At 37.7% G+C, this 19510-nt stretch overlaps 1 protein-coding gene and 1 long non-coding RNA gene across 7 annotated transcripts in view; both read right to left on the reverse strand.

Annotated features, from left to right (window-relative positions):
* The window catches only part of TET1 (tet methylcytosine dioxygenase 1), an 83589-nt gene that overhangs the window by 26084 nt on the left and 37995 nt on the right, over nt 1–19510 (reverse strand). For all 6 annotated transcript variants that reach the window (XM_062611695.1, XM_062611693.1, XM_062611696.1 and 3 more), the window contains 3 exons: nt 6044–8570; nt 4738–4828; nt 3998–4091 (listed from right to left, as the gene is read on the reverse strand). In XM_062611695.1, the coding sequence (XP_062467679.1) occupies nt 3998–4091; nt 4738–4828; nt 6044–8570 (2712 nt within the window). The remainder of the gene's footprint in view (nt 1–3997; nt 4092–4737; nt 4829–6043; nt 8571–19510) is intronic.
* On the reverse strand, nt 18433–19257 carry LOC134160062 (uncharacterized). Its single transcript, XR_009963418.1, has 2 exons — nt 19211–19257; nt 18433–18624 (listed from the first exon to the last, which is right to left on the reverse strand). It is a non-coding gene; the product is annotated as an uncharacterized LOC134160062 (long non-coding RNA).

A 19510-nucleotide genomic window follows, 5' to 3' on the forward strand; every position in this document is an offset into this window, starting at 1 on the left:
ATGAAACAACTGAAGTATTAAATGTGATGTGTATTGTCTTGATTTATAATACATTAGTACCAGAGGACCTGAAGATTACCAAGAGGATATCATGTTTTACAAAGATCCTGAAAAAAAATACCAATCTAATTTGATCACTGAATTGATGTATCTGTGTGGGGCAAAGCAGTGATCACACAGGAAACTGTAAGACACGGGGAGAAGTCAAATAACTTTTCTGAAAGAAATTCACAGCTCAGTCAAGCTCCAGGTCTTTCTAGATTTCCAAAAGCCATTCAGTAAGGTCCCTTGGTAAAGGCTTTTTAAAAGCCCTAATGTGTCTAGGGACGAATCAAAGGACTACACATGAATAACTGGTGAAAAGACACAAAACAAAGGCTGCTATGTCTCCAGTGGGAGCTCTGCAGAACTGTGGTCAAGCTTGTTCTCTTCAGCATGTTTGTTAAGGTTAAATAAAAGGATGACAACAGTTGTTGATGACACTAAGCAATTCAGAGTAGTGAAGACAAGCTCAATCTGCAAACAAAGGAGAAATTTGCACTGCTGAGTGGACAGTAAAATAGCACATAAAATTCACTGAAGATGTGCATATTTAATGCACATGGTGAAAACAATTCTATTTTTAGATAAGAGATGGACTGTGAGTTGGCCATTACCATGCAGGAATAAGCAGCTGGCATAATGATAGAAAGCACTATCAAAATGCCAAATCACTGCTCTGAAATGGAGAAAAAGCAACAACAACTGCTAGGAATTACTGGGAACAGAGCACAAGGCTGAAAATATTATGCCAGCATTTTAACTCCTAGCATAAGAGAACAGGAAGGAAAAGGAGAAATAAAGATGACAACATTTGTGACAGGCAACACAAAGACATTGCCTCCAGCTTGGGGAACCACAGAGCTGTGAATGGCTGGAAACTAAGCAAGTCTTCTGGGAAGCAACTGCCCTGGTCTTACACCTTTCTGCTATCAGTCAGTGCTGGAGACAGGATGTCAGCAAGAAGAACCTCCACCCTGATCTGGCGTTTTTATCACTTCTTACCTCTTGTCTTTATTCAGAGCTGGAGCCTTAAAAATTACATTGCAACTCTGAATAAAGACAACAGATAACAATGATAGGTTAGTTGATCCAAGCCAACATCCACTGAAACCAGGAGAAGGAACCCATAGGAAATGGGTTTAATCCAGAAAATATTAAGAGCTGAAGCTGATCTCCTCTGAGGTCAGAGGCACTTCAGAGCAGCGGGACGATGCCTACAGTAATTTCAGGTGAGTAATTTCAGTACTCCAGAGGCTTTTTTTTTTCCTTAACTTATTATGAAGAAGTATGATGAACCTGGACAAAGCATAAAAGCAAAAGAAATCCAAGCAGAAAATAAAGAAGAATATGTTATTATCTCCACAGATACCAACACACTTGAAAACTCTGGCAAAACTTTATTCATTCTATTTTGACATAAAAATAAGACAACACAATTTGGCACCAAAAAAAAAGGTTGAGCAGTCTCCTTGCCACCACCTGTCGGGAAAACAATAGCATGCTCATCTTCACTGCACACAGTTTAGCTCATGTGGATGTCAGTCTAATGCTTACACATACAACTATCATAACGTTTCAAAACCTAGGTAGCATTTGTTGATAATATTTACATTCAACTAATAGGATGGCTCTTGCCCACATCCAAAGGGACAGAATATCAACCTAAAATACAATACGTAAAAAACCCACAGAAGAACAGATGTTTATTCTTCCTTCTCAAAAGAAGGCTGAAAGAGAAAAGTTTCTGCAAGCTTATGGTAACCTGAAATCTAAGGAAGAAAACATCGGCTCCTTTGGGGGAAAAAAGAGTTTGTCTTAGTAAATGTTTAACACACCAGGCACATGTTTGGAGCCACTTCAGCAACAACAATTTAAGAGGGAATCAGAATTAAGAAATGCAGTCAGTAACAGAAGCATGTATGGACACAGGTATTTTAGAAAACCTCCTTTAATCTTAAAACGCTTCTAATGAGCCAGTAAGGCTGGTTGAAATAGGGAAAATTAATTAGGAAAAACAGTTCAGTATGATCAAGAGATACATTCAATCTTTCCTTATATTTGCTTCAGCAGAGGTCCACTGTGGTGCTCTCACAGCAAGTCTCTCAGGAACCCTAAGGGCAATAGCTTGTTCAGCAAAGAAATCAATCTGTCCCAAAATACACTGTAAATGAGTAAGTAAAAGTCTCTGTGCAGCTGACAGAACCTTGTGACTGCAATTACCAGAGAGCACAGCAAACTTTTTCCATACGCTTTCAAACAAATTTCACAATTGTGCTTCTTTGGTCATAGCCAAAATCCAAATATGCTCTGTTATAAGGAATAAAATTAGCATTGCCAATGAGAAGTTAATGCAACCCATTAAGAATACCAGCCCCAATATGTGGATTTTAAACAGGATGAACAGTCCTACAGAGGAGATTTCAGTGATTTCCTTCCCACTCTTGTACTGAACAGTCACACAGTTAACAGCAGACTTGGAAAAGCATTAATCCTTTTATGTCTGAACTTGCACACAAAAAACAGTCACTGCACCTTAAAAAAACAAGTTAATGAACTTAAAAGCTTACTCTTGCAAAACACTTTACATATAAAAATATAAAAATCTAACTAACTGGAGAGCAGGTCCCCATACATTAAAACAGCCTTTCTGTATGCATGAGTGCTTTCTAACTGTCATATTGTACTCACATGTTGGGACACCTACAGCCATGCAGATATACAATAAAATCTGGCATTTCTGTTTTATATAAAAGATAGTATATTGATACTGACAAAAGAAAAAAATCAAGGTCAAGACTTAGCTTTAAATGCCTTTTTCCTTTCAACTCCTCATGACTGTGTCTAAGGTAAGATTTTTAACTCATGTCCTCAGTTAAAACTGAGTGTTCTATTTAGTTGAAACACTGAGAAAAATAATTCCATTCTTTTTGGGTCAGTTGTTTATAAAATTAATTTCGTCATCTTTTTTTCTTGGACGCTGATTTGTTATTAAATATTATCTGAAGCAACATGCAGATATGATATTCCCTTCTGAAAAAGTTTATGTATTGCATATAAAAAAAAACATTTTGTCTGTTCCAAAAGTCAGTGTTTAGCATGCAATACCATCCACATACAACACGTAATAACCTTGTTTTTGTCATGTAGTTACAAATGCTAGTCTCCTAACTGTGCAGTTATCTTCATTACTTTCTCAATCAAGTCTCAAACTCCTAAACACAGTAATATTTTAATTTTTTTCTTTTAACAACCAAGTTCTTTTATTATTTCCAAAACTCAGTTTACAACATTTCCAGTCTATTTTTTACCTCCCTTAGTGCTTCAGCAAAGATTAAGGACAATTAATTCTTTCCAAGCTCTCCCCTGGAGCTTGTGTCTGTTACCTCATTTTCTGGCTCCTAGGAAGCAATGTGAGACAAGACTTTGGTGAAAAATATCACCATAATATTTACATTTCCAAATACTGAGTTCAGTTCCCCAAAAATAGTAATGACCTCCATGGTACATGAGACTGAACTTCTTGATCCACCACACTCTCTTTTCTTCAGATGTCCACATAACTAAGAAAGGCTTTAAAAAATGTTAATGGGAGAGTTTTCCAACTCTCCCCAGCAACAATCCCATCCCAATAACATGGACCACTCCAACTTTCAGACAGCATCAGGGTCTTCTTACCCTTGATTTGATCATCCCTGCTAGCTCTGTTAAGCATCTCTCTTTCACACTCATTCAAACCACAGCATAACACATAGCACCACATCTTCAATAAATTAAAAAAAAAAAAAAAAAATTCTTTTCCTTAGCTTCATCATTCAGGCAGACTTACAGATCAATTAAATGAAGAACCAGATAATCTTCATTAAAGATCAGATTATGTTTAAGATCAAGGACTACACATCATCTGATATTTAAAAGGCACACAAAATTATTTCACTGCTGTAACATAAAAACTTACCCACTTGGCAATTGGACACCCCTGAGAGCTCTTTCCTTCCTTTCCTGTATAAACCACTACCTCTATTCTTACAGCGCTTCCTTTTGCACCATACCTGCATTTAAAAAAAGTTCATGAGTTAGACAAACTGCTGTAGACCATTTTAAAACAGGACACTTTTCCAATAAAACAAGAAAAAAACCTTCATTTTCATGTAACTGAGAACAGAAAGAAAATAAAATATTTCTAATGTCAAAACCACTTTTAAATGTAAAATCCTATTTGCAAGAGAGATTTTTGACATCTCTCTTCTGATAACACATTTCTGCCACTAAGGAAACATTATCTGGGAAAGCAAATGTTATCTGCATGTAAATCCTAGTACACTCAGTCACTAAGGTGACCTTTCTGCCCAGTTTGCCACAGCTTCTTTGCACGTACAACACTAGAAAAGCTAATTCTGCCAGCTGATGATCGCTGTCATTCCTATGGACTTCAACAGCACCTAAGAGCACACTGCATTTGAAATTCAACCCTGAAATTTCAAGAGCTCAGGAAAGAGCTTCCACATACGCAGTTTGGAACCTAAATGCTAGTGTCCAACCTCATGCACACCTGAACAGGAAAGCGCTTTACAAATAAGTACTGAGAAAGTTTAGGAAAACAAAGCTGAACATAGTATCTGCTTTCTCATCGCTGTTGTTCTTCCCTGTTTAGACAGCCAAAAATACTGTGAGCATTAAATGCTGAATTTTCCTCACCTGTTCTCCATTATTTCTCTCACAGCAGCAACACTTGGTCCTGTCCCGAGGTGTGTGTAATATGGGCCTTCATCTTTCTCTATAATTTGCTCTGTAAGCAGGTTGAGAAAGCCAAGTTGTCACATACAAAATTTATTTACACCATTACAAATAAGTAGAAATAGTTTACAGAAGCATCTTCCAAGTTAAATTACAATACAGAAAATTTCTCCTTGAAATGCACTGAATAAAGAGTATGACAGATTTTTCTCCTCAGAGGCATCCAAATTAGCTTATACTTATTCCCTTCTATTAATCTGCTAGCATTTATTCTTTATGTTATAAAGTAATCCTAATTGTAGTAATATTTTGCATTCTTCACAAATCTTCATTACAGGAGCTGTACACTAAGTAAGCTTCCCAATATCCTTCTTGCTAGGAAAACATTAATTCATGTTAGACAAAGGAAAATTGAGAGGAAAAACAAGTAACTGATAGTCATATACTACAGAACAGTAAATATAATCCAGGCCTCTTAACTAGCACTCTATTGGTTCAGAATATTAATGCAAAGATAAAACAATTTGAGTGTGTACAATTTGTTGTAAAATTTCTGACTTGTGTTTCCATCTGTGCGCTTTGATAGTCTGAAAACACAGTATGTCTAGCACCATTAATCAAGCTGTATTTGCAAAACCCTCAGTACTGAGTTTGGGCGGACATCTCATCCTGCAATGCAAATTATCACATATGCAGCCTTAGTGGAATGCCACTTTCCCTCTCCTCTCTCCAGTAAGAGGCACGCAGTAGCCTTTGACATAGGCTCTTCAAAGCAAACTGACATTGGTCATCAGGATTAAGTGACAGTAGCAATACCATCCACAACTATGGCCCGCCGCTTACCTAATAGCATTCAGGCCACAATGACAATATACTGGAAAATTTTTACCCAGCCCATCTCAGACAGAAACTAGTTCATAAAAATCAGAATCTGATATACAGCAGATAAATTCACACAGAGCACAAGTCAGCAATGACAACAAACAGAAAAACTCTTTTTTTCTCCTGGGTTTAAATTTAAGTAGAGAATTTAAACCTGCCATTCGCACTACCAAAAATAATAAATTCTTCCATGTTCTGCAGGTCCAAAGAGCACTGAGCACAAGTTACAGAAAGGAACAAAATAATTCACTCCCGTTTCCTAATGGTGAAACACTGGTTCTTTTGCAAGAGCTAAGTAAGCGTCAAGTACAGGTCTCACATTAAAGTAAGCGACATAACACACCTCTATCTGAAAAGCATAGGAAAAGTCAGCAAAAAGACTTACCAACACAGTCACAAGTTGGCAATTCAGATTGTCCTTTTTTGGTAGGCGTATCTATTAAATTTTTTGTAGGGGTATCAAGAAACTTCATAGGTGATTCAAGGAAACTGCTGAGTGTGTTTTTTGCTGGAGAGCACCCTGAGTCACTTGTGCTCTGCAGGTGGTCAGTACCCAAACTGGTTGATGTCAGAACAGACACTTCGCTGGCACACTCCATGTTCCTGAGAGCTTCAACAGAACCTGGTACCTGGGCCCCACCACAGGAAACGGGTAGCACCTGCAACTTTGGATCTACTTGTTCAACAGCACCCTGCTGAATATAGGTTTTTTCTTCACTATGGATTTCATTAGCTCTCAGGTTAGACTGATTAAAAGTTTGAGGCAAAGGATGCATTTGGCTGACATTCACTGTTTGCTGTACCTGAGAATTGCATTTTTCTGTAAACATCTCTAGGCTTTCACTTGGTCTGTTCAATAAGGATGCTGTTTTCAACTGTGAAAGAGCCAGAGCATTACCGGAGGACAGGTCACTATGTTGGTTACGTGCAACTTCATTTTTCAGAGGATCAGTGCCTAGTGGCTCACCAGAACCTGCAGTTTTGATTTGCTCACTCACCACTTCACAGCCAAATAACATGTTGGTTTTTTTTTTCTCTTGAGGTATCTCAGGTAAACATCTATTGAATTTTATCTGTGTTTGTGGGAGAAATAATCTAGTTTTTTCTTGTGATGCTAAATTTTGATTCAGTGCTCTCTGTGCTTTGGCTCTCGGAGTCTTTTTTTCAGATGGAGTTGTTCTGGAGTCCTGTGGCAGGGTTTGACCAAGCTTGTGCAGTTTTGATGATATCCAAATGTCCTGTAACTCACTACGCTGGCATGACAATGGCTGTAGCTGGTTTCGATTATTTTGTTGATAGTGTGCTTCTTGAGGCTTCTTTTTGTGTCTTGGTTTCCATGGTACAGCATTTCCTTTTTTATTTGTTGGCTGCTTCTGTTTTAATAGTAAAGAACTATGATTATGCTTAAAAAATACAGATTCTTTTTTCTGCAACACATCTTGGTTATATTTTGGCTGCCTCTCATGTGATATTAGATTAAGCAGTGATGCCTTTATGTCATTCTTCTGCACAGGATTTGTCTGGTTTGATTCAATTAGTGCTGCAAGCTGAGTTAATTGTGTAGCTACATCCTCTTCATCCTGGCTGTGAATTCCTCCTTTAATCAAAGAACTAGGTTCCAAGTTCAAATCATTACAAGTTGGGTTTTGCTCTAACTGGCCAAGAGTTTCCAAGTTATTACTTGTTTGCTGGACATTACATGAAGCATTGCAATACTGTGCAAGGGTGACTGGATTGAGAGTATAATTTTTCTTGGTAGTATATCCTGAAAACGATGTTGCATTAGATGTTAAGTCAGATAAAGTTTTGGTATCTTTTGAGGATAACTGTAATTTATACATCTCACCAGCCAGATTGGCAGGTTTTTCACACAAATCAGAAATTGAGCTTTGGCCATTGTATAACGCTGCCTTATCAGGGAGAGGGTTCTGCGAGTGAGTGCAGTGAGCCAAGAGCTGTTGTTCATTCTGTAAGTAAACATCTTTGATTTCTTTTAGCGCAGAAGATGTGAAGGAGGAGGAGATATGCCTTTTATAACTATGGAACAAGTTGGAAGTAGTTTCTTCTGTATGTTCAGTACTTTCAGTTTTAGCTGGTAAAGTTGTTTCTAAAGGGACTTCAGATAACTGTGTTAAAGCTTCAATAGCTACAACCTGCTCTACAGTTAAATTTCTGGTTTTAATCAGGGACAAGAACGTTGGCTGGAATGAAGAATCCTCATGCTGTGTCTCTGCATTAGGTACTTTAAAGCCATCCTTCCCGATATGCACTTCCTCTTCAGGCAGCTGAGGGCAACACAAGCTTTCTTGCAGGTCTGAAATGGAACCCGTCTGCAAAACTGACTTATCATAATCCTCAAAGATGCTGCAAGTGCACTTTTCCTCTTTCATCAAAACATTTTCTTGTTTTCCTGGGTGAATGCAGCCAACACCAGTCACCAGGGTGTTTACTATGTTACTCAGATTGGTATTGTTTGTCCATTGCATATGTGAGTTGCTTGTCAAATCTGTTCTTTCCTCTACAGACACTTTTTTCAGTGAAGCAACTGCTTCTGGTGGTGAATAATGTAAGGGTTTTATGCCATTTTTGATGGTCTGTGCAAATGAATATTTTGGCTCGGCTAAGTGACTGGGAGAGACTGCTCTTTCACTGTCTTCAGCGTTTTTCAAGTGTTCGTTGCCTGTTACAGTTCCATGGATATCTCCATTGACATGGACACTAAAAGATGGCTTCTCATTATGTGCCCAGTTCTCTGCTTCTAAACCTGTCATTCTTTCTTTCTCCTTAGACTGCACATTTTCAATGGGTACTGTTTGGTTTGTTTTCACCCTGTATTTTTCACCATGACCACATATACTGCATTCCATGAGTTCTGGTCTGCGGCCATTTACTGGTTTGTTTTCTAAATTTGCCTATAAAATAATTAAAAAAATATTGTTGTAACAGCTGTTAAAAAACATTAAAAATAAGAAGCATAAGATTTACAGCAATTAAACCCTACTTTGACAGATGGAGGAATATCCTAATCAAGCATAGCATAGACACTGGGGAAAAAAAAAAACAACAAAACAGGAAGTCATAAACCCCCTGAAGCCTAAAAACCCTGTCTGTATTTATAGCTGGTTTTCCCCAGTGCTTGGGGGAGAGCAGAGGAAGAAACTGTGCATGCTGCGGTGGGGGGAGACTGAAGAAATGAATTATTGGATGGATATCAGCATTTAGAACAGGTTTAAGGGTTCAATTTTTACTGAATTTGCATAAGCAGATGAAAGTCTCTCAATGCAGGACTGAAATACAAAGGCTTGTCCCAAAATAAGTTTAGCAGTAATTTGGCAGAATTATACCAATTTGGCTAGAGCAAGACTCTGATTCAACCCTTGGTTGGACACTCTAGCAAGAATGGCTGGTTTTCAGGCTTAGTTTCAGGGTCTTAAAAAAATGATAAAACCTAAGCTGAAATGGATAGTAAGCCAATTAACATAAGCTCACCCAAGCATTATCCCCTAAACACTGTTTAGCTTCTGTATCTAGATGGTAATTTCTAGGATTCTGAACAGTCGCTCACGTAAGCTATCCTTAACAGTATTCTAGTAACCTCTAAATGCTAATATTTGCTTAAATATATTATTCATCTTCACTGATATTATATAACTCATGGCTGAAACAATGTCAACATCTAGACAGAACCAAAATACTGTGTGCTGGAAAGAATATGTATATTAGCATTAATATGGTATCGATATAAAGTAAGGACTTACATAATTCAAATTAAAAAAAAGGCAGGAACTCAGGCAGAAACAGCAATAAAGGCAGGAATCTAATTCTTACTATGTTAAATAAATTTTATTTACATCTTCTTTTACAAAATAATTTTAAGTCACAATAGACAGTGCCGGTACTTAATCTTATTTTAACATCTATGAGTTATTTAAATCATCTGTAGCCTTAAGCCCTACTTTAACAAGAAAACCAGTACTGATTTTTAAATCAGAGATAAGCAGTACAACTGATTCATTGGCACACATTGGCACTGTACATCTTAGCAGTTCCCAGAAAATAGCACCCAGTTTAATATAAAACATTCAGTTAAATCAGACATGGTTTTGTGGTCATTCCAACTAAAAGTGCATGGACTTCTCTGAGAAAACTCAGAACAAATGCAAAATAGATTTACAATTAATCATAAGCATCAAGATGGAATTGCCAGAAACCCCCAGGCAAAACAAGGCATACAGACCCAGCTCCATCTGGAGTCCAGTGTCCACCTCACAAATGATTCCTGATAAAAAAACTAAACTGGGAACCCATAGCATGCCCTCAATTATATGAGAGGCATCATAAATTCTCATGGAAATACTATGTAAAAACATGTCCAGCATAAGTCAAACCTATCAAAACTACATAAAAATAGCTCATTTACTGCTTTTTCAGTACACTCAGATGCTGACTACTGGTCTGTGAGCGTGAACTCCTCCAGATCCTGGTGATTTTCAATCAATGAATGGTCCATAGACCATGGGGATCACTGAGCAATTTCTAAGCGATCCACAGAAGTGGTTTAAGCAGTTCTGTTGTTAGAAAGAGTAAATGCATTACATGGGCCTCTCCAACCATGCTAGAAAATATTTTAAGGGCCCACCACTGAAAAGTTAATTTCCAGAAGTTTATACCTGTGCAAAAGCTGAATTTTAATTACCTTATCTTCACAAAAACACAGGATATGAAACAGCTCCTTTTTCTTCAGCAAAAGCATATCTAGTACCTCTATCAGTCCAAAAGTTGTCCCAACCATATAAAAGCAGTATTAAAAAAATACTTAATTAGACAATTAGGAGGCTAAGGAGATAAAAAGCACGTAGATTAAAATAATTTCCCAGCATTTGTACATTTTCAACACAACAACATATTTTTGCCTTTATTTTCACAGAGGGTGTCAGTCACTGCATTAAAAAGAATAAATCTAAGTCTGGTAAACTGAGAGCAATGGGAGGTGGGGGGAAGGAAGAAGGTTCATACATGATCAGCAGAGATTAAAGATCAGACACAGAGTCCACTGACAGAACTTCAAAGTGCAAAAATGTCATCACACTTCTCTCCACTATGTTGTTCCTCAGTAAAAAACTTTCATCTGACCTAAAAGCACTGCCACGCTTAAAAAAACATTCAGGATATTCTCTAATCTGACAGTAGTACACAGGTGCAGTGCTGAGTCCCCATTAAACCCCAGTGGGCAGTAAAGTAGGATTACTTTTAAAATAAAGTTATTTCTCATTCATCATAATTTCCACTAAAATTACTGGAAGTTTCCCACATGCAATGAAGAAGAAAAGAGAACCAGATGATTCGTATCACTGGCATGATCATGTTAATATTAAATTTTTCCAGACAAAGAATAAATATTATCATAAAATTGGTTTCGATTAAAAAAAACTCAAACCCTCTCTTTCTTTTGAGCACTACCTTGCCTCTTCTGCTACTGAACTGCAAATGGATCCTAAAATTTACCTTTTTCTTTCCCATCTTACCAGACTTTTTGCTGGCGTTTTCCGTTTAATATGTAAAATTATTGCTTCCCAAATAAAAAGAAATATAGATACACTAGCAGGGGCAGAGTCCATTTGATTCTTCTCATGTAAGTCTGGCAGACCAAAAGTAGTATCTCAGCAAAAACCTCTTGCACCTGAACAATCTAAGAGCAATCTATCTTCAAATACTGAATAAGGACTCAAAAAAAGTGAAAACTACAGACAAGGATACCACAATTCCAAGTAACAGTCTTAAAATTCATGGAAGTTAAGCACACAAGTCTGATCTGATTGACTTCTAAACCTTTTACACACGTGTAATGAAAAGCTAAGGAGTAAACTGGATCAATAAAAGTAATTTCCTATCTTCCTCATTAAGGAGAGCACTACTCTATCTGGAGACATAAAACAGTAATAAATCATGCTCAAGCTTAGACTCTGCAGTAGCTAGTGCTATTAGGACAGGAATCATGGAGTATAGGCTGCTGTAGCCACTGCTGTATTACTTAAACTTTAACCAGACAATACCTCTTGTATACACACACTTATATACAGTACCTCTTATACTCTGTGAGCACATGAGCACACCTCCAGCACACATGAATAGCCAGTTACAGCAAATGATTTCATCACTCTGAAAGGATCAGACTTCAGTATTAACTCTTCTTTTAACACAAGATGCCTCTGAGGTAATGGCAAAGAGTTCACCAATTCACAATCAAAACACAACGCTGAAGACATTTCCACATCTTCTATACTATGGAGAGCAGGCCATAGGCTTATGTCTCTTGCTTCAAACATCTACAGATACTGACAACACATACCATACAAGGACATAACTGGAATCAATTACTCCCATAAACAAAAAAATAACAGATAATGCCCAGGCAAACTACTGGTAAAATGTCTCTATGAGACATTAGCTTGTACCAATAACCAGGATGACACAAAAGGCAGCTCTTCCAAGGTCACAACCTTCATCAACATAAAGGACAAGTGGGTGACAGTGCTTGCACTTTGTAACTCTTTTCCATTGCAGTGCAATGGTTAAGTCTGGATCCTGCTGCAATGTCTGCAGACATGTAGCCATCCCCACACGCCCTTCCATGTTGGCACAGAGCTGGCAGCCCCTCAGAAAAACTTTAAGAAAATCTGGAAAAAATCACCAATGTACTTGATCTAACATTTGAACGGGGTGTTTTGTTTATGGTCCAACTGTCAGATGTCACTGCTTCACCATGAGATAAAGTACCAGCCAGCTGGCCAGTGGCAATTTACCCCTATGCAATTTATTCCTACTCTCCAGCAACTGCTCCCCTGGACATGAAGAAATCCAGTGCAATGTGGGACTTGCACTGTGCAGGAGCAATATACAGGGATAAGGAGGTAAGATATGGTCAGGTCAGGGAAAGTGAAACAAAGAGCACATGTGCAGAGAAATGTTGAGCGCTACGTAGGAAGCTGTGCATTGGTTAGAACAGAGACAAATGTAAGGTGGGATGCTGTGGCAAATATAAGTTACCTTCTTGAAACAGTCAAGGTTTCTTTGCATTCCAAAATAAATGCAGATACAATAAAATAGTTTTTCCTTAAATGTGTAAGACCACACTATGTCATGTTTGACTACTGGAATGCAGACAACAGCAACATGCTGGAAGTTGCTGCCTGAGCAGGGTTTCCAAGCAGGTAATCAGCAGAGAGAAGAGCCAGATAGAGGCCAAGCTGCAAGCTGGCGCATAATCCTATGAACTTCACCAGAGGCACAAAGCAATTACCACCATACCTGCATAACAACCACAGATATGAAACAGTCTCTTAATATACTACACTTCTACAACAACTTAGATTTTCTATCATACTTTCTGCAAAGAAATAGATTGGGGCCTGCTATTAATGTAATACCTGCATATAGGAGATGTTTTGTTCCTCAAGAGAACAACCTCCACAGATGGCACTGAGACACAGGACAAGCATTATAGAAACTACTGCAATCAATGCAAATAATGTCTGCTCTTGACAAAATTATGTAGACAAGTTTCAACAGAGAGGATGGTTTACTCAGAAGAACAAGAGTTCCGTATCTGGAAACCTGGATAAAGCGACCTGACCTGGGGCAGGAAATCCAGGCTTCCCTGGAGGGATCCTCCTCACTCCCAACTCCCTGCCCCTGAGGATCAAATCCACCAAAAGACACCAACTGGAGTACCATAGCAGGTAGTTTCACACTGGATCTTATAACAGCTGGAAGGTCTGCTCTAGTTGATGGCGTTTTGGTTCTTATCTGTAGCCGCAAAAGCAAAGTACATTCTCCAAGCTACATCTTAGCTTTCTCCTTCCCAGTTTCATCTCCATTTATATCGTCTTTGCTACGTCCAAACACCAGGTAGCTCTCCCACCAGAAAAGGTCCTTATCTTGTCTTTCCATAAGGAATTATAGGCCTTACAGTCTTCACAGCTTTGTTCTCTTCATTTTTAATCCTACACTGCTATCACAGATCTCCTTCCCGCCTTGGGTAACAACTTCAGTGAGACCACTCACAAAGAAGATCTACAGTACAGGACCTAACAGACGCACTTACTAACAAAATAAACTACAGGACATTAATTCTGGCTCTAAAGGCTTCAAATGGTGAACCCCAGAGAAATGTATTTATTGGATTACTACTTGGAAATAGGCCCTCTCAGCCACAAACTCAAATTGTTTTGTCAACCCTGAGCTCTAAGCTGTGAAAGCTACAAACAGGAGCAAGAAAAAAAAACAGAGTGAAGGATACCCCATTCTCCTACACAGCACCCAAGAAGTGGGTGTTTAGAAAGAAAAAAACCCAAACATTACAGTACATTTTGCCAAAGAAGCAAACATAGACAAGCATCTTGCTTGGTGGTTTTTGTTTTGTTTGGGTTTGGGGTTTGTTTTGTTTTTTACTGGTGTTTTGAATTATTCAATTATTTGTCTTCAACATTGAAACTGAGCACTCAAAGAGACACTGGCAGCTCTGGAAAAATATAGCACTCAATTAACTCACAAAAGAAAAATGATACATTCAGCAGCAATATGTATTCCCTAATACAACCTTTGCCTAATGCACTTTAACTCAAAAGCAGAGATGAAAAAAAATAAATCAGTCTTTGAATTTATCCACCCTAGCTAATGTCTCTTGTGGTCTACTCATTTACGAAACCATCTCCACAGCATTACAAAAGCCTTGCCTGGCCCTTAACTGTAAATGGAGAATCATCACAGTGTTCATAACAGGGTCTTCAGGGAGCAGATCACACATAACATTTTTATCAACGATCTGAATGAAAAGTGAAATTAAGACTGATAGAAAAACAGCAAATAATTAAAGGATCAGTCATGATAACTCCTGAACTAACTGGCAAGCCAGCTGCAAGCACACATTTCAGTACAGCTAAAGGTGAAGTGTACCTAGCAACAAAGACATGGGACTATATTTACAAAATGCAGGTTACTATCTTATAAAGCAATGCCTTTAAGGAGGGCATTAACATGATCAATAATCAACTGCACAGTGACTACAGAAATTCATATTGGAACTTCATGGTCAAAAGCATTAGTGAAATTATTTGATGCATAAAAGACAATACGATTACAAAAAGATGAGTTACTTTCTATCCTGTACTTTGCACTTTTGCACCTGCTAGTGGAATAAAGCATCCAGTTCTGGCATACCCAGTTCAAGCAAGACATTGATATGCTGGAGAGGGTTTGGAGGACCACAAGAATGACAAAGGATTGAAACATCTTGAAGTGAAAGTCAAGTTCACTCTCTACTCACTCTCTGCAATTTACCAAAGAAAAAAAGAATTGAAAAGACATGAACTGCAACTAAGTCTATGTGGAAAAAAAAGATAAAAGAAGGGTCCTCGTTCTAGCAGACAAAAGTATAACAAAACTCAACAACTTTAAGTCAAGGTCAGGGAAGTCTGGCCTTGAACTACAGTACACATTTTTGCAAAGGGACAGAGAAAGAATCTTTTAAGCATCCTGTTAGGTGTTTTTGATGCATCTTTTTATCCATGGGAATTTTCAAATTCAAGTTATTTGAGCTATTTTTAAAACATGATGCTTAATCCAAATAAATTTATATAGTCTTACAACCTCTCAGCACAAGAATGTGTGATCTCAGTGATCTTGCTGGAGTTCACCATATGTGAACCAAACAAGTTAGTTTTCCTTTGATTTCAGTTCAATAAAGATCTGAACCGCTATGGTAACAACACAACCTTCCAGTTCCTAGAATCTAACCAGGAAGATACTCAGCTCCTTAATTCAGGACCCAGTTTAAGTGCCTAGCCATCTGTTGTACAGCCAATTACATGATTCACAAGTTGCTACATGCCAGTAGCTGCTCTCAGACCAAATCTTCTAAGGACATATAAGACAGTAAGCTAAAAACACTAACCAGCTCTCACACACATTAATCCCATTTTCCCCACTCACTTTGAAATATCAGCACAGGTCCCAGATACACTTTGCAACAAACCCCATGCAAGTCTTCTCCAAATTCAAACATCTATTTTATGGGTATATTCTAGCCTTGTTTTACAGCTGATGAGGGGCCACAAGACTAAAAGGAATACCTAATACTCTTCAGCAATAGGAAAGTCAGTGACAGGATATGTCAGAGGAACAACTAAAAGTAATTCAGATAAGAAAAAAAAACTAATGCTGGTCACTTAAGCCACCAACCTACAACACTGAGCACTGTTCAGGATTGTGCATCTATGTTTTGCTTATTCTCATGAGGGAAGAAGCTAAAAATTGGCCAGTTATGTTTCTCTTCCGGCTCAATCAAAGCTAGCATACCTACATTGTATGTAACTTCTCCTTTCCCTTTATAGGAGTGCCAGCTTTCACTCACATACTGGAATAATAGCAATGTTGCTCTGAGGCAGCACTGCAACAGTGGTTATTTGTGTTGCAGAATTTAGACAGCGATTATCCATCACAAAAGTAAATGCCTTTTTTTTTTATTGCAGTTTTTTTCTGGTGGGTTTTATTTGTTTGTTTTGGGGGTTTTTTGTTTTGTTTTGGTTTTTTTTTTACATTTACATGTTTAAAGGCACAGAAATTCTCTCTTATTCACAAGTTCAGCAAAACCTTTACTTTAGGAAAATTTAATGTAGAGCCAAATTTTACTCCACAGCATCAATTAAATTATAACACAATACAGACAACACCAACAAAACACTGACTGAGAAAGAAATTCACAGTCAAGTGTCAAGACACAAACCAGTCAATTATAAATCCGCCTTGAATAATCCTAATATTCTTAAAGGCTGAATATTAAAGCTGTTAGGACAACAAGGACAGCCAAATACATTCTAAATATTAATTTTATATAAGTTAATGAAAACTGATTATTATTTGTTCCTTATGTATAATTCATTTTCATGATGTTGGTTAAGTTTCACGTATTTGACATCAAAAAATAAAACATCTTTCTAAGAACTTATGGATTCTTTTTATCTTCCAAATCGAACTTACTTCAGTAGGATTTAAATCTTTTGGTCTCTACATAGGCAAGGCTCCTAGTAATGTCAATGGCAAAGTTTGCTGCAGTAGTATGTGCTAAATTAATTTTCTCATACTCAGTAACACTACGCAAAAAAATTAGTACAACATCACAGAAAGAAAAAAAAACAAATCACAGAAATTAAAATCTGCTCAAATGCATTCAGGCCTTCTCACTGTTTTTTTCCTATATCAGTTAAAAGCAATAAACAAAGCTGCCTAGCAATATGCTATCAGATTCTAAACACATAGTGCCTATTTTCAAAGCATTTTCTAGATATCCATCTAGAAATGTATGTACAAACAGCAAACTGACAGCAGATTTCTGGAATATGCAAAGCCATCTCAATTATTTCAATGCCTACATTGCATATAAGTACAAGCATTAATAAAGCTCATAATTCACCAGCAAATACAAGTAGTATCAACAAAACAACACATCTGGAATAGGAAACCAGAGTTTACTCTGTAATGCTGAAGTTTAGTTAAGAAGATCAATATGTTTCAATTAGTTAAGAAGATCAATATGTATCAAATGTATCAATATACTCATGCAACTGGCCTTCATCTACACATGTAGCTCCTTCCTTCCCACAAATTATGTTGCTTTCAGTTATTATTTTACAACATTTTTGGTCACAAACACATTTTCTACCTTTTTAAGAGGCTCCTTCTCTAAATCCACTGAGGTGGAACACCCAACACTGCACTAAAACACAGTGACAGCAAGATCTACAAACAGGTATTCAAAACATGCAAACCCCCTCCAAAACCACTGTAATCATTAGGTTCACCCTGTCCTTAACTCTTCCCAGACTCATAATGCCTCTGCCTCCTCCATCCCCCAAGGAGCAGTGCTATCCTCACAACTGCTCATCTAACAAATGAATTAAACCAGAAAACCCTACTTCTCTCTGTCCTCCTCTCAAAGGACAGTGCCCCTTTCTTCCCTCAACATTTTGGGAAGTGGGCTGTGTGGACAAGGAGCAGCATGATGGTGCTGCTGAACAAGCAGCGCGTGGGTCCTGAAAAGCAGGTAGATGGGAGAGGTAGCAGCCCTGAAGTACTCTGCAGGAGCAGGAGGGCAAGGGAAGGAGTGCATTTCTGCATTCTATCCAGCTCACCGCATCACAGGGGAAAGTCCTCAAGGGACAGGCTTCAACACCCCCACCCCCCGAAACTTGCTGGAAAAATTAAGGATTAGAAAATTACTAGAGTAAGATGAATAATTTACAGACCATTTACAAAGGCATTCTTTGTCTGGACTCCATTAAAAAAATGTCTACATACTTGAGTAGTCTTAGTACTTAAGTACAAACAAAATATGGAAGTGCCTCATGTTCACAACTGCATTCAAGTGAAAGTGCTGGAAAAGCTACATATGCAAACGTGCTACTAAATTACAACCATAATCATGCCTGCTCACACTGAGAGAGGTGCATGAGCTTATCAAAAGCAAAAATAAAATTGATCCCATTTAGACAGATACATATCCAGCTTGAAAAAGCACAAGATTTTTTTTTTTTCAAAAAAAAAGATACCTAGTTTTTTTTTAAACTAAATTAACAGCTAAGTTAGTAACTGATCTTACTCTGAAAAATAAACATTAACTAACTTGTGTAGGCCACTCACACACCAAAGTAAGCTCTCCCTATCAAAAAAAGGACCAAGAAGGCACATAAGAAATAATCAGACACTTTCAACCAGTACTCAAACCAATTTTAATTGGTATTTATTGAAGGAATATGTTCCAAGGTGACTGACTGTGTCCCTTTAAAAACCACAAAGAATAAGGTCAGTATTTTCTGGACAACATACTTTCCAACATGTATTACACCATTCTGTCTTCTTCCTCTGTAAAATTCCACTGCAGTGCAATTCCATCCATTGACTTGCTTGTATCTTATTTTTAAAGGGGGGGGGGGGGGGGGAAGTAATAAGATTTTAATTTCTTCCAGCTAAATATTCTTGCAGATATTTTGCACTAAAAAATACCATAATTTAGAGTACATGTTCAAAATCAGTTCAATCCATGCTCACTCAGAGCATTATCATAAACACATCAACTTGATAAAACAGGTGTATTTTTAATCTCTTTAAGCAGCAAAACCAAGACTGCATCATAAATATGGCAACAGCAAGTCTGCTGAACCAGCTTCATATTTTAAACTTGTTTTTTGATTAAGACAGACTATGCTTTGTATGAAGAGAGAAAAATTAAGAGAGTGCTCAAGTATATATTCGTAGCTTTGGTGGAAATTAAACTTTTACTGGTTCCTAGTACAATGTTTACAAACAAACCAGAAATTCTAGGTACTGAGTTATTTCTGGCTTTTAGCTTTACTTAAATTGAACAGGTTTTACGCAGTTTAGCAGGTGTGGTTTGCACTTCTCTGGCACACACAGTAACCATTACAGTGTTTATGCATAAACACACAAATAGGATCAGCCAGAGAACAAAGAATGTGCATACAGTTGTAATACTCACTTAGCACTGCATATATTATTCTGGATCTCTCCCACAGTCTCTTCCCCTCTCCCCCCCCTTTTTTTTTTAAAATCTCCATCAACACAGCAAACATCTGCAGCCATCCAAACAGTAGCCTTGGCTCCACAGAACCTAGTAGAAAGACCATGGACTGTACTTTTTCATTACTGGTGCCACTGCTGGCTGTCTTTTACAAGTGTAGATTTCCCTGGCAATTATGATGCCATGTTCAACTGTTCCATTCCTCTGAGCTCTGTGTTAATAAAATTGCATGACTGCAAACGTTTACCTACTTTTAAA

The sequence above is a fragment of the Pezoporus occidentalis genome, unplaced genomic scaffold, assembly GCF_034315485.1.
Source record: "Pezoporus occidentalis ecotype Australia unplaced genomic scaffold, CSIRO_AGI_Poc_V1 ctg155, whole genome shotgun sequence".
Taxonomy (NCBI): Eukaryota; Metazoa; Chordata; class Aves; order Psittaciformes; family Psittacidae; genus Pezoporus; species Pezoporus occidentalis.